Source organism: Pristiophorus japonicus, chromosome 14 (genome assembly GCF_044704955.1).
Source record: "Pristiophorus japonicus isolate sPriJap1 chromosome 14, sPriJap1.hap1, whole genome shotgun sequence".
In the NCBI taxonomy this organism is placed as follows: domain Eukaryota; kingdom Metazoa; phylum Chordata; class Chondrichthyes; family Pristiophoridae; genus Pristiophorus; species Pristiophorus japonicus.
The window spans coordinates 158,923,235-158,943,108 of NC_091990.1; the positions used below are offsets into that span (position 1 = coordinate 158,923,235).

At 48.3% G+C, this 19,874-nt stretch overlaps 1 protein-coding gene across 5 annotated transcripts in view; it reads right to left on the reverse strand.

Moving 5' to 3' along the window:
• Positions 1 to 5,255: 5,255 nt before the first annotated feature.
• Positions 5,256 to 19,874, reverse strand: part of prmt3 (protein arginine methyltransferase 3) — a 323,649-nt gene continuing 309,030 nt past the window's right edge. For 3 of the 5 annotated variants that reach the window (XM_070898645.1, XM_070898646.1, XM_070898647.1), the window contains exon 16: positions 5,256 to 5,558. In XM_070898645.1, coding sequence (XP_070754746.1) covers positions 5,449 to 5,558 — 110 coding nt within the window. In that variant the 3' untranslated portion in view covers positions 5,256 to 5,448. Of the gene's footprint in view, positions 5,582 to 6,192; positions 6,776 to 19,874 lie in introns of all 5 variants that reach the window. The other 2 variants (XR_011596499.1, XM_070898649.1) reach the window with 2 other exon arrangements.

Here is a 19,874-nt window from a genome sequence, read left to right on the forward strand (position 1 = left end):
CAACTTTTTATATGTGTATGTATTCTATATTAATTATGTGTGTATATATCTGTGTCTGATGTGGATATATATATATATATATGTGTGATAGTGTGAGTATATACATATATATATATATATGATGGTGTGTGTGCATATGTATATATATATGCCCAGAGGAGCAGAGGGCCCAGGGGCAGCATGGGCCTGCCTACACTGCGATATGTTTGCGGACTAGCAGAACAGGTCTCCAGTCGCCCTGGTTAACCCTTGCCACTGGATAAAGGTCTAGCTCTGTCAAGCCCGTGTGGTGGCTGATGTGCAACAGTCACCACACGTTAAATAAATCCATGCACAGTCATCTTCCACCCCTGGAGTTCAGAACTGGAATATCGGGTCCTTCATTGAAACATCTATGAACTCATCCCTTTTGGTGTGGACGGAAGTCATCCTTGTTCGAGGGACCGCCTATGATGATGATGTATCTGAGATGTATTAATTAAGCGTAGGTCTGGACTGAGCATGTCCTGGTTAAAATGGGTCAATATTAAACTATTTACTCATTGAGCCAATGTGTGGTAATGAGTGATCATGCTGAATTTCAGCATAAAATTTAGATCACATGAGACTTTGAAAGCTCTGTTCCAAACTTTTTATACAGATTATTTTAAACTGATCTTCTCAATAAGTGATTGTCAAGGGCGTAATTCTAAATTTAAATTCAGTTAATTAAATAAATCTGGAATAAAAAGCTAGTATTAGTAATGGCGACCCATGAAACTATCGGATTGTTGTAAAAATCCATCTGGTCGTTTAGGGAAGAAAATCTGCCGTCCTTACCCAGTCTGGCTTACATGTGACTCCAGGCTCACAGCAATGTGGTTGACTCTTAACTGCCCTCTGAAATGGCAGTTCACCACCACCTTTTCGAGCACAATTAGGGATGGGCAATAAATGTTGGCCCTGCCGGCAACACCCACATCTCATGAAGAAATAAATAACATTTTAAAATTCTGCTTGTAAAATCTCTTGACTATGTATATTTGCTCTGTCTGCTTTTTTAGCAATTCCTTATATTAATTTCAGTTGAGCCACAACATAAGCTCAGAATAGATATCTTCTCAAACTATTACACAGCTCTGCTTGATTTCCTCATGATCTGACAGGTTCACTGCAGGAACTCCCAAAATGGCTCTAGCACTACAATGGAACTTTATTAAAATGGAATGTCTTTTATAATGAAAACTTTCAAAAGACCAAGTACAGTTATCAACACTCAGAAAGCTCCTGTATAATGAGACTCTAATGGCATTCAATACAAAAACATTAGAGAGCGATCCTACTGTGCATTTTTCTATATTCATGAATATTTAGCTAGCCATGTTCTCTTGACCCAGCTTGCATTCTAGATATAGTAATGCACAATTTGTAGTTAAATATCCGAGTTTGTGTTTTTAGAAAAGCACAAAGCAGAAACTGAAAGCTTGTTGGCGACTGATCTAATGCTTTATGCTGAGTTTGATTTCAACCACTTAGTAAATCATTTAACTTCACTGTAAGGAATTCATTCAAAACATCTGCTATCCAACAAAACAGAGGCACAAGTTCGGGGCCAGAAGAGGCGAGGGCGCAGGGGCAGCACGGGCCAGCCCACACTGTGCGATATGTGTGTGCACTAGGTCCGTGCAGCAGAGCTGGTCTCCAGCCGTCTTGGTTAATCCTTGCCACTGGACCAAGACCTAGCTCTGTCAAGCCCGTGTGGTGGCTGGTTTGCAAGGGCACCACACGTTAAAAAAATCCATGCACAGGCATCTTCCACCCTACACTATGTAGTTCCGGACCTGGAATATAAGGTCCTTCATTGAAACACCTGTGACCTCATCCCTTTTTGATGTGGAGGCAAGTCATCCTCGATACGAGAGACCGCCTAAGAATTCTTACAGATTGTGCTCATCTCCAAACATGTGCAACTGATGACTTATTTACTCAGCATAAAATGTGTGGAGTAAACCTATTTTTTACATGCATAGAGTGCCCTTTCTTCAACCCATATGGTGGCAAATCAGGAACCACGATTATCCATCTGTTTGCTTTGAAGGCATTTAGATCAGTTCCTATTTCTGTAAATTACTTGTCCAAAGGACAAATAAACTCCAGGATTGGTCTCATTTAGTTTTTCAACCTTCTCCTTTCTTCCAGACTGAAACTAGAGGGGTACAGCAGGGATCAGCTTGGGCCTCAGCTTTCACAATCTATATCAATGATTTGGATGAGGGGACCAAATGTAGGACAGGTACAACATCTGGAATCCCAAAAACCAGAATTGTCCGAAAACCTGACATTTTTCAGACGGCCAAGATGGTGACATCGGGCAGCGAGGGACGAGGAAACCGGTAAAAAGTGCCGGAAGGCCGCGGAAATTGGCGGACGGTGAGGAGCGGAGGGAATCGGTGAGCGGAGGAGTAGCGGGAATCAGCGAGCGGTCAGAATCGGCGGGAATCAGCGAGGAGCGGAGGATGAGCAGGTGGCGAGGTCCGAAATCTGGCAAAACCCGAAATCTGGCAAAACCCGAAATCAGGCACGGATTCAGTCCCGAAGATTCTGGATTTCAGACTATTGATTTCCCCCACCAGGATGGCCTGAGGGCGCTCCACTTTTTCCTCGAGCAGAGGCCCAACCAGACCCCATCCACCACCGCCCTCCTCCGTCTGGCTGAAGGTGTTGCTATGGGAACCCGCATGGGTCATAGCTATGCCTGCCTTTTCATGGGATATGTGGAACATTCTTTGTTCCAGTCCTATTCGGGTCCCCTCCCTCACCTCTTTTTCCGGTACATTGATGACTGTATCGGTGCCATTTCCTGATCTCGCCCTGAACGTGAAAATTTAATTCACTTTGCATCCAATTTTCACCCTTCCCTCACTTTCACATGGTCGATCGGCAACTCTTTCTTTATCTTGCTCGACTTCTTAGTCTCCATTGCTGGGGATAGACTTTCGACCAGTGTCCACTATAAGCCCACTGACTCCCACAGCTACCTGGACTACATTTCCTCCCATCCTGCATCCTGTAAGGACTCCATTCCATTCTCCCACTTTCCCCATCTCCGTCGCATCTGCTCTGACCGCGTCACCTTTCACATTAGTGCCTCTGACATGTCTTCCTTTTTCCTCAACCAAGGATTCCCCTCCGCCGTGGTTAACATGGCCCTCAACCGTGTCTGTTCTATTTCCCCTTCCCCTCCCTCTCAGAACCACGACAGGGTTCTCCTTGTCCTCACCTTTCGCCCCATCAGCCTCCACGTTCAACGGATCATCCTCCGCCTTTTCCGCCACCTACAGCGTGATCCCACCACCAATCACCTCTTCCCCTCCCCTCTCAGCTTCCCCTCCACTCTCATTCTGATATCTCCGTCCTCAGACTTCTCCACTGTTCCAATGAAGCTCAACTCAAGCTCGAGGAATAGAACCTCATCTTTCGTTTTGGCACTTTACAGCCTACTTGACTCAACATCGAGTTCAACATTACTACGCCATTCACACCTTATCCAGATTAACCTTTTTCTAATCTCTATCATTACCATTTCAATTCGGCCCATCGTTGCTTTTGTCTCTCTAATATCTCCTGCCTTCCACCCTGTCACAGACCTTCCCTTTTGATTCTTTCTTCCTCTCCCTCTTTCAGTGCTTTAGAACGTGCTCTTTTCGAACATTCGGCAGTTCTGACACTTAACACTGTTTTTCTCTCCACAGATGCTGCCTGACCCGCTGAGATTTCCAGCATTCTCTGTTTTTATTATTGATTTTCTTGTCTGAAATCCAGCAAAACCCAAAAACCAGCACGGACTCAGTCCCGAGGATACCAGATTTCAGATGTTGTACCTGTATATCCAAGTTTGCTGATGATACAAAGGTAGGTGGGAATGCAAGTTGTGAGGCGAGTGTAAAGAGGCTTCAAGGGAATATAGACAGGCTAAGTGAGTGGGCAAGAGCATGGCAAATGGAACATAATATGGAGAAATGTGAAGTTATCCACTTTGGCAGGAAAAATAGAAAAGTTGATTTTTTTTTTAAATGGTGAGAGATTGGGAATTGTTGGTGTTCAGAGGGACCTGGGTGTCTTTGTACATGAATCACAAAGTTAATAAACAGGTACAGCAAGCAATTAAAGCAAATGGTATGTTGGCCTTTATTACAAGAGGATTTGAGTATAAGAGTAAAGATGTCATACTGCAATTATATAGGGCCCTGGTGAGACCATACCTGGAGTATTGTGTACAGTTTTGGTCTCCTTATCTAAGGAAGGATATACTTACCACAGAGGGAGTGGAACGAAGGTGAACTGGACTGAATCCTGGGATGGTGAGGGGGGCGGAGATTGTCCTATGAGGTGAAATTGAGTAAACTGGGACGATATTCTCTAGAGTTTAAAAGAATGAGAGGTGATCTCATTGAAAGATACATTTTTACAGGGCTCGACAGGGTAGGTACAGGGAGGGTGTTTCCCCTGGCTGGGGAGTCTAGGACCAGGGGTCACAGTCTCAGAATAAGGACTGAGATAAGGAGACATTTCTTCACTCAGAGGGTGGTGAATCTTTGTAATTCTTTACCCCAGAGGGCTGTGGATGCTTAGTCGTTGAGTATATTCAAGACAGAGATCGATAGATTTTTGAATATTAAGGGAATCAAGGGATATGGGGATAGTGCAGGAACGTGGAGTTGAGGTAGAAGATTTGCCAAGATCTCATTGAACGGTGGTGCTGGCTTGAGGGGTCGAATGACCTACTCTTGCTCCGATTTCTTATGTTCTTATCTTCTAAATGCAAATTATATTGGCAATGTCATTGCTAAATCTCTAGGTTACACACAAGGGCTTGTTGTGGCATTGTGGCCCCTTACGTGGAATATATTTCTATACAGTGAGTTAAAATAAAACTTAAACCTGCATTTTAATGTTTTGCATTTGTAAGTCACAGTCTTTCTGTGATGCAACTTACAGCTGGAGTTTAGAAAAATTAAAAAATTTCCTACATTATTCCTTCTTTGGAAATTTTCCAGATACTGGTCAATTAGCTCTCGAGGGGCATGAGGTACAGTCACCCTGCGGACAGTTTGAAAACTACCCTCTGCATTCATAACGGTCGCCATTAGAATTAACTCAGGACAAACAAGTTCCAAAATAACACTCAAGTTTGCATATTATTCATAGTGTAATCAGTAGGACTCGTACTGCAATCGTCTGATATTCATAAACTGACCCATGACTGACTCACAGCATTCAAATTTATTCAGTTGCTTTATTTATCAAAAAAAATAATTGTAGACCATAGGACCTCATAGATTGTACTTCATTTAGATATACTTCAATGACAATTGCAATATTCAAACTATCACACATATTGAGAAGTGGAAATGTTCAAACGTAACGAAGAGTTGGATGCAGACCTTGTGGGACTGAAGGACAGAACCTTTACTGAAGACTGTATGTTTGCTTCATGTTGTTAATTGATATTGATATAATCAGTGCCCGAGGATCTTTTCTATTCTTGCAACAGGCAATCTTTCCTTGTATGACGTCACCTATGAAAAACAAACATATTACTCTATGCATATAGAAAAAGTACTTAATGGGGGAATTGTGTACTAAAAAGCTAATTTCCCCTCTTAATAAAATGAGGATTTTGGAATAAGCCAATATATGCTGCACCACTGTTGTACACAGTACAACATTTCCCACATTATAACAGTGACTAAACTCCAAAAGTACTTCATTGGCTATAAAGCGCTTTGAAACGTCCGTTGGTCGTGAAAGGTGCTATATAAATCCAAGGGCCCGAACTTGGTGAAAGTCAAGAACTGCCCAAGTGCCGCCCAAAGGACCGCCAAGAGACCAAGCGATATTTTGCCAGGAAGGTTCCTCTAAAGGAGATGGCAGTACCACCCGGCAGCCAAATAATGGTTTATGCCATCAATTTGGGCGGCAGCGGGCCGGAGCTCTCAATCTCAGTGGCAAATGCAATCCTTGCCAAAGTGCTGCTGAGGATTGAGTCGGGCCCAGTGATGGGGGGGGGGGGGGGAGGAACACTGAAAAATAAAAATCTTCGCAAAAAATAAACCCACCGGAACACCTTCAGGGGACCCCATACAGGTAGAACGCTGAAAGATAAAAATGAAAACATGTTCACTAACCATTTTTGCAGGTTTTGGTACTTACCGTCGGGGTTAGACCTGCCTCCAACGCAGTGGTCCTTCCCCCTGGTGCCGCCGACTCCCGCCCGCACCAATATGGCAGCTCGGCGGGCGGGAGGCCACTTACGCGACTTGGCCGCCAGCGACCGTCAGCAGGCGGTTCCCTGCGGCACTCCTCCCCCACCGGCATCAGACCAAGAGGAATCTGTCACGGAGGGGAGACCGCAGAAAATACCCGGCAGCAGCAGGCAGCAGGGCCACCAATTTCGGGCCCCAAGTCTTTCTTTCTTTTTTTACACTGTACTTCGATAAATTTATACAGGGAATTACACAAAGAATTGTTGCAGGTCATACATTAGATATGATGTTACAGCAGTTATCTTATTTGAATGACTGAGTGAAATAAGCATTAAAGCAGGGATTGTGGGGGGGGGTGCAGAGGATCGTCCTTGAAGGATTGTATGACCACAGGCTGCCCCTGATTAACCAACTCATTGTAGTTGTCCATCGCTGCCTGAAGAGGGTTAGCCTTTGGAACCTGATGACAACAATCCTGTTCATGTACGCTGCCAAGGTCCATTCTTGCGCACGACCTCAGGAATGCACAGCTGAAGTTAAGAGAGAAATAATGGCCTGTAATTTGTGCTAGGTAATGACAGCGAAAGAGCAGCATTTGCTGTTATTACCCCTTTGAAATGGACCACAAATTCAGGATTTAGCGTGTGTGCATCCTGACACGGAGCTCCTGAAGTTGCGGTCAGTCATTCACTGCTCTGACACTGATTGCTCTGTGGGTGCACCCCCACCCCACCCACTCCCATCCTCGTCTCCCGCCCCCCTGCCCACAGCTGGTAATCAGTCAATCCGGGAAAACAATGAAAACTTCGGCTCTTCCGTGATAATACCCATTAAAAATTAGATCCTTTTGAATTAGGTGTAACTTGGGTTTTTAGCAGTACATTGACTGGTAAACAAACGTTATGGCCCTGAAAAACTAAAAATAATTTTGAGGAGTGTCAACTGTATCCATTTTTATTAAAAGTTTTAAGAAGCTTTGGGCTGGATTTTCGGCTTTGCCGTTTTTGGGGTGAAAACGGAGGCGGGGCAGGAAAGTTACCACCCAATTAAATGTTTGCAGTGTGTGGAGTAATTTTTGTCACCTGGGCCCTGCGCCGGGGTGCAGCGCAAAAGGAGGTATTGTACAACTTTTGCGGCGCAAAAATGGGAACCTCGCCAACTAAAGTGCGGGGCCGGGAGCGCTCCGAGAGAGGCCTTGGGAGGGGGTTAAAAAAAAGAAATTCACAAAAACATTCAAAAAACACTGCCCACGTCCTTACGACACAAATCGCTACAAAAAAAAAAACAAACACTGGAACTTACCTTTTTTGCAGTTTATCTACCTCACCACCGCTGCTGGCACAGCTGTGTTTCCCCTGGCAGTCAAAGCGGGGCGCGTTTTGAGGCGTACGGGTCGGGTGCGAGTCGAAATTACTGCGAGTGTCTCAACGAGAGCCGTTGCACACCCTGGCGCAGCTCTCCCTGCCGGTGCTTCTAAGCACCACCGCAAAACCCGACTGGGGGTTCGCGACCGGACGCAAAAGACCTCACCGCCCCATTTTTGCCACAGGAGGTCAAAACCCAGCGCGCAAATGACCCGAAAATCCAGCCCAAACGTTTGTTCATCTTTATTTCAGGTTTAGCTGTTCCCAATGTGAGAGCCCCAATCTTTGTTTTGCTCTCTGCAATATTTAAAAAAAATTAGAATCAAAGGAACTTGCTCACTTCCTGGTTCTCAGCCTGGGAGAATTCGGCATTGTGATTGGCTGCTTAGACAGTTTGTGTGACATCACAGCAGCTCGCACTGTGGGATTCCCATTAAACTGCACTGATTCCAACTGCATGTCGAAAAGCCAAACTTCTCGCCACAGAGATCGCGAGAACTTTGTGGGAAGCTTATGTCAGAGCCAGCGGCAAATGCCTTTGCTTCACCGCTGACCACAAACTACGGGCTGTTCATGTATCTCATATCAAGGGGAGCACATTGTGGAGGAATTGCTTAGGTTAATTCCTTGTGAATCTGAGATCCAGGAAAGGAGCATTTCAAAGAGAAATAAAATACCAGGCATGTTTTAAATATTCATTCTGAGAATGGTACCTCTTTCTAGTGAGGATGTTGGCAATGTATACCGTTCTCCCAAATAACCTGTAAAATGGGGCATGCTGGGCATATAATATCCCTCATACTGTCAAGCAATTAATTTAATTCAAAGCAAAAGAAATGATAGTCATCAAAGAGTTCTGAAGAAAGGTCATCAACCTGAAATGTTAACTCTGTTTCTCTATCAGTGTCGGCCGTGGCTCAGTGGAGAGCACACTCGCCTCTGAGTCAGAAGGTTGTGGGTTCAAGTCCCACTTCAGGGACTTGAGCACAAAAACAAATCTAGGCAGACACTCCAGTGTAGTGCAGTAGTAGCACTGCACTGTGAAATGTGCCATCTTTCAGATGAGACATTAAACCCAGGCCCCATCTGCTCTCTCAAGTGAACGTAAAAGATCCCGTGGCACTATTTCAAAAAAGAGCAGTGGAGTTATCCCTGATGTCCTGGACAATATTTATCCCTCAATCAACATAGCAAAAAAAAAAACAGATTATCTGGTCATTATCACGTTGCGGTTTGTGGGAGCTTGTTATGCACAAGTTGGCCGCCGTGTTTCTCATATTTCTCATATACAACAGTGACTACACTCCAAAAGTACCTCATTTGCTGTAAAGCGCTTTGAGAAGTCTGGTGGTCATGAAAGGTGCTATAGAAATACAAGTCTTTTTTCTTTTCTGTCAGCAGATGCTGCCTGACCATGCTGGGTACTTTCCAGCATTTTTCTGTTCTTATTTCAGATTTTCAGCATCCGCAGTATTTTGCTTTTGTTTTCGTGACAGTCATAATCATTTCAAAAGATACGAAATATGTGGGGCAATGTTATATACTCCAGTGAAAGTGCTGGCAATAAGTGACTTGCATGGTATACTGTCAATGTATCGTTAAAGGAATACATTTGCTAATTTCATTAATTTTATGTTCATTCAAGTGTTTATTAATCGGGGTCATTTTATGAACTCTCACTCCCAACGCATAGTTTCGCCCCTCAGGAGCACCTGTCGAGATTTTGTCCATTTCAGAAAATTGGGAGGGGGGTGGTGGAGGCATGCACCCAAATTCCCCATTATACACCCCTCGCAAGAAATACGCAGCAGGCCAGGCAGCGACAGTGGAGAGAACAGAGGTGTTAACGTTTCCAGGATTGGACCCTTTGTCAAAACTCAGCCGAAATGTCAGCTCCTCTGTTCCCCTCTCCAGAGATGCTGACTTACCTGCTGACCGACTCCAGCAATTTCTGTTTTTGTTTCAAATTTCCAGCATTGGCAGTTTTTATGATTTTTGTTTGTTTTTATCAAAGCAGTTGTTACTGCACAGCACACGCCCCGCCCATTTGTATCAGGTGGTGACTGCCTAACTGGCGGTCCTTAAAACAACTGTTTGTGGCTACTCACCACAAGTATAACCCGACTTTGATTGGTTGGGCCGGCCCATGTGATCCCAGGGACACGTGCGAAGCAGCTACACCCCTGAGATATGTGGGCCTCTACGCATGCCTTTGCATAGAGGTCCAGGACCGCAAGTCTCCGAACCTCACGGACCACCAGGTAAGTTCATAGAAATCCGCGGGACGCCTCCGACTGCAATTTCTGGGCCAATATTGTCTTGGGGGAGAGACGAGAGAATTCTTGTAGGGCCAGGGAGAAATGCCACTGTGGCCCGCTGCTGGCCAGTGCCTGACCCTTTCCGGAATCAGCACCCCCCCCAACCCCGATCCAACCTGATAGCTGGCTTGGTATTTTATACCTGCAGCTTGCCAGTGGTATTTAAATAAGGCTTGAACCTGAACCTGGTCCGGGCCTTCCAATGGTGGCTGCTGTATTCACGCCCGTTATGGATGGAAGTCTAAAATCCCTTCCATAGTTTACCTTTGTTAACACATAGCATTTCTTCAACTGACTCCTGACAAATATGGGACCTATGATATCTATGCCCACCCTCTTGAAAGACTGATTAATGATGGGTATTGGTTTCAACTAAGCTTTTCTGCGATACCCTGATTTACCCATATGCTGACATTTAGCCTGATCCTTAGCGATGCTGGGCCAATGAAAGAGGTGCAACAGTCTGTCCTTTAGGTATTAAGGTGTTTATTTCACGTCTTGCCAGAGACACATCTTAGTCTACCATGAATATATTTTTGCTACATCAGTGGTATCACTAGCTGCCAGAATCCTTCCGATTTTGTCTCTCAGTTGGCTTTGGTTTGTAATACCGGATCAAAAGCCTATCCTTGTAACTATACCATTGAGTTCCCAATGCCCTGGGCTTGTGCACCCTGTAATACTGCCTCAATTCACTGAGTCTCTCCCAGCTCATGTCAATCAGGACCACCAGGGTTCCCTGGTGCTGAGATACTGTGCAGGTAGACCTTGCTCCCCTCGCATGCTCTTGCTGCAAAAGCCTCCTCACAACACCTCCTCACAAAGCCTCACCCCAGTATCTAAGACTATTGCCTCTGGTGTTGTGCGAGCTGAGCTTTCCATTGCATCAGTGCTACTGCATCAGTCTCGTTCAGCTCCACTGCCGTCGCCTGACTCCTAGGCTGGAATTTTACCGGTGCGGCGAGGAAAGGATCGGAGGCGGGCCAGCTGTGAAATGATTGACAGCGGAACCCAGCTGTCAACCCGCCTCCACGCTAATCTCCCAGGTGTCCGGTCTGTCAGCGCTGAACAGACCCGACACCAAGTGGCGGGGAGACAATTAAGAGCTTGTTAACAGGCACTTAAAAAGTATTTTAAGGTAACTTTAGATTGTAAGAGTTCGCCAACGGCTTCCCCGCTGTTCGGGGATCATGTCGGGTAAGGAAGTCGGGTGTTGTGTCAGCATAGGATGATTTCTTAACTTGACAGCTACAAATGCTCCATAAAAACTCCCATTTCATAGGTGTTCAGCTTCCAAGGTTTGAAGAGATCGCAAAGTCTCTGTTTAAAAAATGGACTTAGTCGAGAATATTTTGTGGACTTTCTGGGGTTTTTTTCTCTGGGGGTACTTTCCCTGTGATGGGGTCACCATGTGCAGATACGTGAAAAGGCTGGTTTGCTCAAACTCCAGAGACCGCATGGCAGTTGGCTGTGACAAAGAACTGTCAGTCATCCAGAATGTATGGGTTTGCCCTAGCAAAAAGAAAGGGGCTCAGATATCCACTATTGGAAAACCACTTTAATATGCAAAGACACTTCTCACTTCCATCTCAGAAGAGAAGCAGAACAATGGACCCACTAGCCTGGCCAGACCAAGAGGGGCCAGTTCTTCCCTACACAAAAGTCGAGAGATGTCCCAGACCAGGGCCATCAGTCCAATACACATGGACCTGATGGCCCATCATCGACTAAGCACTGGAATACTTAAAAGCAAAAGGATATCAAAGGTTGGTGGGAGAGACAAGGGCATCAGGACTCCTTTAAAGATAGACTCTTTTTCACCATTCTCTAGCATTCTGGAGCATTCTCCAGCGTTTGAGCGTTGCCCCCTCTCTCTCTCCACCAAGACCGACATGACAAGAAGGATCAGCTGAATGATCGAGACCAACTGGTGAGCATGGTCGTGAGCATCCCAAGCCGGTAACCAGAGCGTCAGGCGAGCTGTGTGGGGTGTAAAGGGCTCAGAGTTTTCTTGGAAGTGAAGCTTTTTCGGGCTGTTCTGGGGAGGGAGCTTCATGCGACTGGGTAATTTGCTGCTAGCGAGGAGTTAGACTCCACCATAGCAACAAGGAAATTATTGCATGTCACCGGTCCTCAGTGTTGTACTGTATGTTGTTTTAACCTGGATCTTATTCACCGCAGAGACAGTGACTTTGTTTCGTAGTGCATGTTTTAACCAGTGTATGTTAGACCAAATAAATAAGTGTGATTTTTCACTGAAGCATTCCTGTCTGTGACTTATTCCATTTACACTCTGAATAATAATCCCCGGGTATAGAATTCTCGTAAGGCAGGGGTGATTCGAACCGTACATCTAGCCATTGAACTAGGATCAAAACCGCTTACATCTCATGGCGACCACGAAGGGATCTGCGTTAAAAGAGTGTAAATCAGTCATGGACAGCACTTCTGGCAAAAAATCCCAAATGGAGGAAGGGATTTCTTCATATGTATTTAAGAAGGTTAACATCACTAAGAAATGGGTGCTAGGCTTGTTGCATGCTGAGCGTCCAGCGGACGCAGCGGCAGAATGGACGGTGGGCAAGGAGCATAGGCGCAGCATTGAAATGGCGATATGGCTCGTCTGTCTACAAAGGCAAGTCCAACTGCTAGATGAGCAGGCTGGTAAGTCAGAGGCAGAGCTCAGGGAGTCCGAGGCACAGTCAGACGCAAGGGCTGTAGTAGGGAGCAGGTTATGCACGCAGCTAAGGGATGAGAAGAGGGGAAGAATAAGCCAGGAGGAAACCTTCCATAACCATAAGGACTTCCTTCAATGCCAGGTAACTGAGGCAAAGGGGAACAAGAGGGCGGTTAGGGAGGAGAACGCTCACTTGTCAAGTGAGGTAAAGGTGCTGGAAGAGCAGGTGAAGGATATTCAGGTGGCATACAGAGCCGCCAGCACTAGAGGGTTTGATACGGGTAATCATGGTCCTTGCCAGGAGCAGATCCAGAATTTAACCGATGCTCGATCTAAGGCCAAAGGGATGGTCTGTTTGGTAGCTCCAGGAATGGCCCGGGTAGATGAGGAAGAGCAGGAGAAAGATAAGGAGCACTGTGAGGCAGAGAAGGACGCTTGACCACCGCCCGAAGTGCTGGAACCAGGACCCAAGTGCCCTGTCCGGCAGCGGTAATATGACTGCCTACGGGTGCACCAAGAACAAGGCCCACTGCAGAGTGACTTCGTGGTCCCGTATACGACCTCCCAGCTGCAGGCAATGGTCTCTAACCTGACCAAACTGACCAGCAAAGGGGACCCATCTGTCCATTTTATGGATGTGGAGCAGGTTGGGGGGGATCAATAATTGTAACAAAGCTGAGTCAGCCAAATTACTTTTGTTTTCCCTGGATAGTAGGTTGTACCAGTTGCTCTCAGCGGGTAGCAAGAGGGGGCAGGGTACTTTAGAGGGGATAAAGGATGACATCCTAGAGGTTATTGGGCCCCAATGATGGAGAGGACACTGCAGTTAGCTGGGGAGGCACTGCAGGCTTTCACGGACAAGCTTTGGCCTGTCTACCGGAGTGCCTGCGCGGGAGTGCCCGACCGGGCGCAGCTGCAGGGGGAGCCTAGGGCTCACTGGCTGAGGACCCTGGTGGCGAACAGCCTGCCTAGGCTCAAGGCCAAAGCAGAGGGTTGGGTCAATTCCAGGGATCCCCAGACCACAGAAGAGGGGGTGATCCGGCAGTTAACGCTCTCTTTTAAGAATGGTAGGGGTGAGGATGACAACCCGAAGGGCAGAGTGCACGAGTTAAAGCCCAGTGGAGGCAACGTTAGAAAACAGTGGCGCCAGGAAGGGGGTAGCTCAGAGAAGAAGCAGGGTTGTTATGGGTGTGGGAGTAAAGGGCACTGGAGGAAAGACTGCCCAGTCCCTGACAGAGGGAGCGGGAAAGGGGATCCCCCAGCGCCCGCGTGGAAAGCCGCAGCTGTGGCGGGAAGCAGCACTGATCCATTCGCGGTATTAGTGGCTGCTCTCCGCGCAGTCTATCCGGCAGGGCAGGGTCGGGTGGACGTGGCAGTAGGCAGCGTACTCCCATCCGCCCCGAACAATCCCGACCCATGACTAGGGGCTTCTCAGCCCGTTTACCTGTGCTCACTAAATTATGATGCTTGGAAAAGACCGTGCGTGAAGATGGGGGTGGAGAAGATGCAAGGATCCTATCTGCTGGACACTGGAGCTTCAAGCGCTATTGTCTATGCAGATAACCCGGCCACATCACCTCTATCAAACTTAGTAGGGTTCACCGGGAACGAACGAACGGGGTCTTTCTCCATTCTGCTAGCCATCGATCTGGGGGGACACTCCATACGGAGTGGAAATGTGTCCTGATGCGGTGAAAGCGGTAGGGAATAGGCATTTTGGGGGCAGATTTCATACTGGCCCACAAGATATTGGTGGATTTCCGGAATCACTGTCTATGGGGGGCAGTATGCACGGGAAAGGAGAAGGAGGTGGTAATTATACCAGGGAAGCAAGGTAAGGGAACCGCGCGTACAATGAAGCCCAAGGGTAGTTATGACCTTGAACTTTTGGTCACTTCTACCCCGGCAGAGTACAGAGCGGATGTGCGAGCCAACCTCGTGGCATTCGGTACACACAAACACGACTGACTGCGGGAGGGTAGCAGGGGTGGAGGTCAGAGTAGAAGGAGACCCCATAGCCCGACCACAGAAACAGTACAACTTATCCAGAGAGGCAGAGGCAGCTTTAGAGATGGCTTTGGTATCACTGGTTGAGCAGGGTGTGTTGAGACCCATAGGAACTCTCCGATTTGGCCGGTTAGGAAACCGGACAATTCGTGGAGAGCCACTGTGGACTATCGGGTTCTTAACAAGAACATCTCAGCCTGTGCCCCCACCATCGCAGCCGTAGCCGACCTGATCGAGAGTATCCCTGCATCCGCGAAAACATTCACGGTGCTGGACATTTCGAACGGATTCTGGTCTATCCCTCTCAAAACGGAGTACCAGAATAAGTTCGCATTCACTTTCAGGGGTCAGCAGTACACATGGACCTGCCTTCCCCAAGGATTTCATAACAGTCCTTCTATTTTCCACCAATGTATGGCCAACTGTTTAAAAGGGTTCAGCAGACCACAGCAGCTTGTGCAGTATGTGGACGACCTGCTTTTGTTCTCCGACGAGGGGGAGGAGCATGGCCCACTGCTGGCTGAGCTGCTGAGCCTGTTAAAGGAAGCTGGGTTCAAGGTCAATCCCAGGAAAGCACAGATCGGCTAGCAGGAAGTAAAATTCCTTGGGCTGACTGTGCGTGCTGCGGAGAGGGCCATCAATGAGGCGAGGAGGAAGGCAGTACAGGAGCTACCAGCCCCGACCACGGTAACAGGGGTAAGTTCCTTCCTGGGACTCACAGGTTACTGCAGGGATTTCAGAGAGGACTATTCCGCTATGGCAGCCCCTCTACCCTGGCTCCTCCACAAGGGAGTTGGCTGGGAGTATGGGGGAGAAGAGTTCTTTTTGGTGGTAGCTGCCACAGGAGACAGCGTAAGCGCAGTGCTGCTCCAGGAGCAGCATGGCAAGCTGAGGCCTGTGGTATACTCATCAAGAATCCTCACAGATGTTGAGAGGGGGTACTCCAATTGTGAGAGGCACCTGCTCGCCACACATTGGGCCATGAAGAGATCACAAATCTTCACAGGGGTGTCCCCGATAACTCTCTTAACCCATCATACGCCCACTCAGATGCTTCTGGATGGGAGGATAAAGGACGGCACGGTGAGCAGTGCACGCTTTGCTCGCTGGACTTTATTGCTCTAGCAGATGAATTTGAGCGTGAAAGGCCCCTGTGAGCCCAAGCTCGCCACAAATTTGATCTGCCCAGGGGTGGCTCACAAATGTTCTGTTGAAGGAGTATGGGACGTAGACATAGGGTTTCGGACTAGGATCCATCCCACAGGCCGCGAGATCTATGTAGACGGGTCCAGTACAGTGGTGGTAGGAGAGCGACTCACTGGATGCAGGATTTTTGACCCAAAGGCAGGCATTGCCAAGGCCATTAAACTCCCGAGCACCATGAGCGCCCAGCACACTGAACTGTCGGCGGTGGCGTATGTGGTTACTCACCCCGAAGAGTTCCCTACATCCTACATGATTTGCTCGCTCAGCATGTTCACTTGCAATTCATGTACAGATTATTTGACCATTTGGTCTCGTCGTGGGTTCTCATCTGCAGAAGGTAAACCCCTAGCAACCAAGCCTTTGTTGCAACAGATCATAACATCGATAGGAACCCAGAGGGATTTCTATATCCACAAAGTCAAGGCCCATTCTAAGACAGAACCCACTGCGGAGGCAATCAGCAGGCCGATGTACTGGACAAGGAAGGTGCTCGAACGGGCACGTTTTGGGATCCTTATGGGTCGAGTCTGGTAGCTGCGATCAGAGACAGAAGTGGGACACAAGGGAGTGCAGGGGTAGCATTGGCCCTGGACCTAAAGATCGTCGTGACACAGGATTCCGCCCTAAAGATTGTTTTGGAGACTTTGGCTGAGGAAGATAAGGTAGAGGGTCCATACGGAGTGGCAGGTATTACGGTAAAGGAAGGGATGGTTTACAGAGGGGAACAGTGGGAAGTCCCGCAGCAGCACCGGAGAGAATTCCTTCGGCCCATGAGGGTCCAGGAGCGGGGCATCCCGGGCCGGAGACCACCTGGCAATGGGTGGAACAGGCCGGGTGATGGCCGCAACGAGGGAGGACGTCCACGACTGCTGTGCAGATTGCTTGGTGTGCACTGCAAACAAACAACCCTGACCCCCAGAAAAGGAAGGTATCCATGGGACACACTAGGAGAATGGCAGTCCATACAGGTCGATTATATCGGGCCATTGCCCACCGCGCAGGGGAGTTACAAGTACTGCCTGGTCCTGTTGGATGTGTTCTCTAAATGGGTAGAAGCCTTCCCTTGCCGAACAGCCACAGCTTTGGGGACCGCAAGGATTCTAGTGAGAGAACTGTTCTCTAGGTGGGGGCTACCACAGTATGTGGAGTCCAATCAGGGAAGTCACTTCACAGGGGCAGTCATGCAGGCGACTCTGAAGATGCTAGGTGTAGAGGGTAAATGGCACATCGCCCACAATCTGCAGTCATCGGGGATTGTGGAGCGAATGAATAGGACCATCAAGGAAAGGTTACGAAAGGAAACGGGAGTCTCGCCGAGAAAATGGGTGGAGGTCATGACGTTAGTTCTGATGGGGATTCGAGCCAACCCGTTGAGAAGCACAGGGTACTCCCCGGATGAGCTCGTGACTGGCAGGTCATGAGAACGCCCAGCCATGTACTGGCACCGGTTCTCATGGAAGGTCAGTTGAGAGAGGTGAACCGGGAAAGGTTTGTTAAGAATCTGTTTGAGCATCTCAAACAAATCCATTGGCAGGCTGCCAGTAACATGGGGAAGCAACGTCGTAGAAATCGTTTATTGCTTGAGCCTCAGAGGCACCACGAGTGGAAGGTCGGAGATCAAGTAATGGTCAGAAACTTCGCCAGGTAGGGACTTTTGAACCGCTATACATGGGACCATACAGTACCGTGGATAAGACAAGTCCAATGGTATATGTGGTCAAAATGCCCCGACACACGAAGTGGTTTCCATATCAATCAGTGCAAGCTGTTCAACCCTGGAGAAAGAGCTGATAAGAGGAAGAAACAGCAGGGAGTGGTGAGCTGCGCTACAGGTGTGGGTCTCCAGCCCATAATCTGACACTGTGAGGAGCCCACAGTGGGACCAGCCGTTCCGCCTGTGGGGGCAGGATTGAGGAGGAGTGCCAGGATCCCATGGCCAAGGGAGCTGTGGACGCCTCCTTACACACCGATGAACGAAGGAAGCCGGAATCATAAGAGGCCCAGGGTCGAGGAGACCTAGTGTGGCCACCCGGAGACGGGTGACGCTGAACATAACTTCTTTCTCTCCTGTCTGTTGCCTTAGCTTGTCTGTATATTCCGGTTACCAAATGTAATCGTGTGTAGCTGCGTCTGGAAAGGTGAGGCATCACTCCAAGGACAACGTTGTTTTCTGTGTGTTTTCAGGGAACGCCCAAGAACAAGATGAAGTCAGTCATAGTAACCCTGATCGTCATGATTGAAGCCAGCACGAGTCGCAGGGGCGACACCGAGGAATCGGTTGTTTTCGGCTGCATCTGCAGAGACGGACCGACCATGACTACTGGGGGTGGCTCGAAGGATGGGGCGAGCGTCTATCTCCACAAGGGGAGATGGCCAGGATGGCTGGGGTTGAATTCCACCCAATATTTCAGCCATGACAAGTTCACCTATGGTGAAGCGTCCATCCCATGCCCGAGAATAGGGGTCACCACCTCCCGGGTTAGGGTAACGGAGGGTAAATGGGTGTCCCTTAGCTGTAAGAGACACATTCCACTGCAGGTGGTGGTGGCTTAGGGCACCAGACAGCTGACTGTGAAAGACTAAGTAACGGCACGTACCGGATGATCACGGGTTGTCAGGGAGGAGTGAATGTGGTTTGGGATAAGAGGTGGGAAACCGAGGAAGGGATTTGTGTGTGCATGTGGGGGTCGGAAAAGATCCACCCCACTGGTATGTCGATCGCGTTTAGCAGGCGGTGGCAGGATGCTGGGGGTGGGATTGGTTGGGAGCGAAGTGTGGACTCCTGAGATCCCAAATCCCCTGAACACCATCAACGCCACAGAGTTCATCTCATACACCAGGAAGTCTCTGCCCAGAGCCTCGACGGTACAGATGACTGTAGATAGGTGTCCCACCACCAGCAGGGGTCCAGGGAATGGGTTGGTGTTAATCCCCACTGACAAAGTTTTGTTTCAGAACGTGCACTACTCCGTGTCATCCGTGATCCTGAACCGGACTGAAGACCACCTGCCTGTGTGGTGCCCGAAGAAGACGGAGAATCTTTAAGAAGCTCTGTTAAAAGTGATGTTCGAGGGGTTTTATGAACTGGACTATGGAAATGTAGATAAAGAACAGCTTTATGATTGGAATGTTGGGAATAGTGTGGGGTCTGGGAGGCAGAGAGGAGGGACCTGGAACGACGTAGCCACAGTGCTCAGTACAGGAATGGGTGTTGTTAATAGTATGGATGATGTACAACTCCAGATGCAGATCACTGGGTTAAAGAACCAACTGCATAAGATTCTAGGGAAAGAGAACACAGTGGTGGGTTCAGAGCTTCATGAGGACCAGGCAATGACCGTTCATTTAAAGGAGGTCATTGCGGAGCTGGAGAGGCATGCTAAAACTGTTAATGATTTGATACGGGAGGACAGGATCGCCTCGGAGCAGGCTGCACAGAATGAGGTGTGCGTGCTGTATGGAGCATGGGTTGTTGGGCGAGGGCCGCAGCACCCTGGAGGGCCTGAGGCAAGGTCATGTCCCTTCATGGTTAAGCAACAAGCATCTCGCTGCACTGCACCCGTATATCAATTTGTTGAGCCTGTGCCAGCTTCGTTTAGCCTCTGAAGCCTACCCTGTCCCGGTAGATTGCGGGCGGTCCAATCATACAGTGATGGGAATTGTAGTGAGGATGCCGGTAATGGGCGGGCCATCCCGGCCAGCATCGGTATACAAGGTTGAGAATGTCGGGGTCATTCGTGGAGGAGTGCATGTTCGTTTTAAAGCGGTCCCACCGTATGTCATAAAGTGGGAGCATGCTATGACGGGCACTGACCTCTCCGGATGCACACGTAATATTGTGCCCCCAGCACTTGAATGCTTTTGCTCGATCAGCATGTGGGTTTGCTTCTGCAGTCGTGGAACCTATCAATTGCACCATAGAAGTGATGGCACCAGATCACGTGCCTTCACAGGTAGCAAACGTGGGGAATGGGACATACTGTGTCACCACAAGTGCGCTCCGCTACCAGTACAGCCAGGACATGTGGTGTGCGGTGAGCGACTGCAGTTTTTGTTT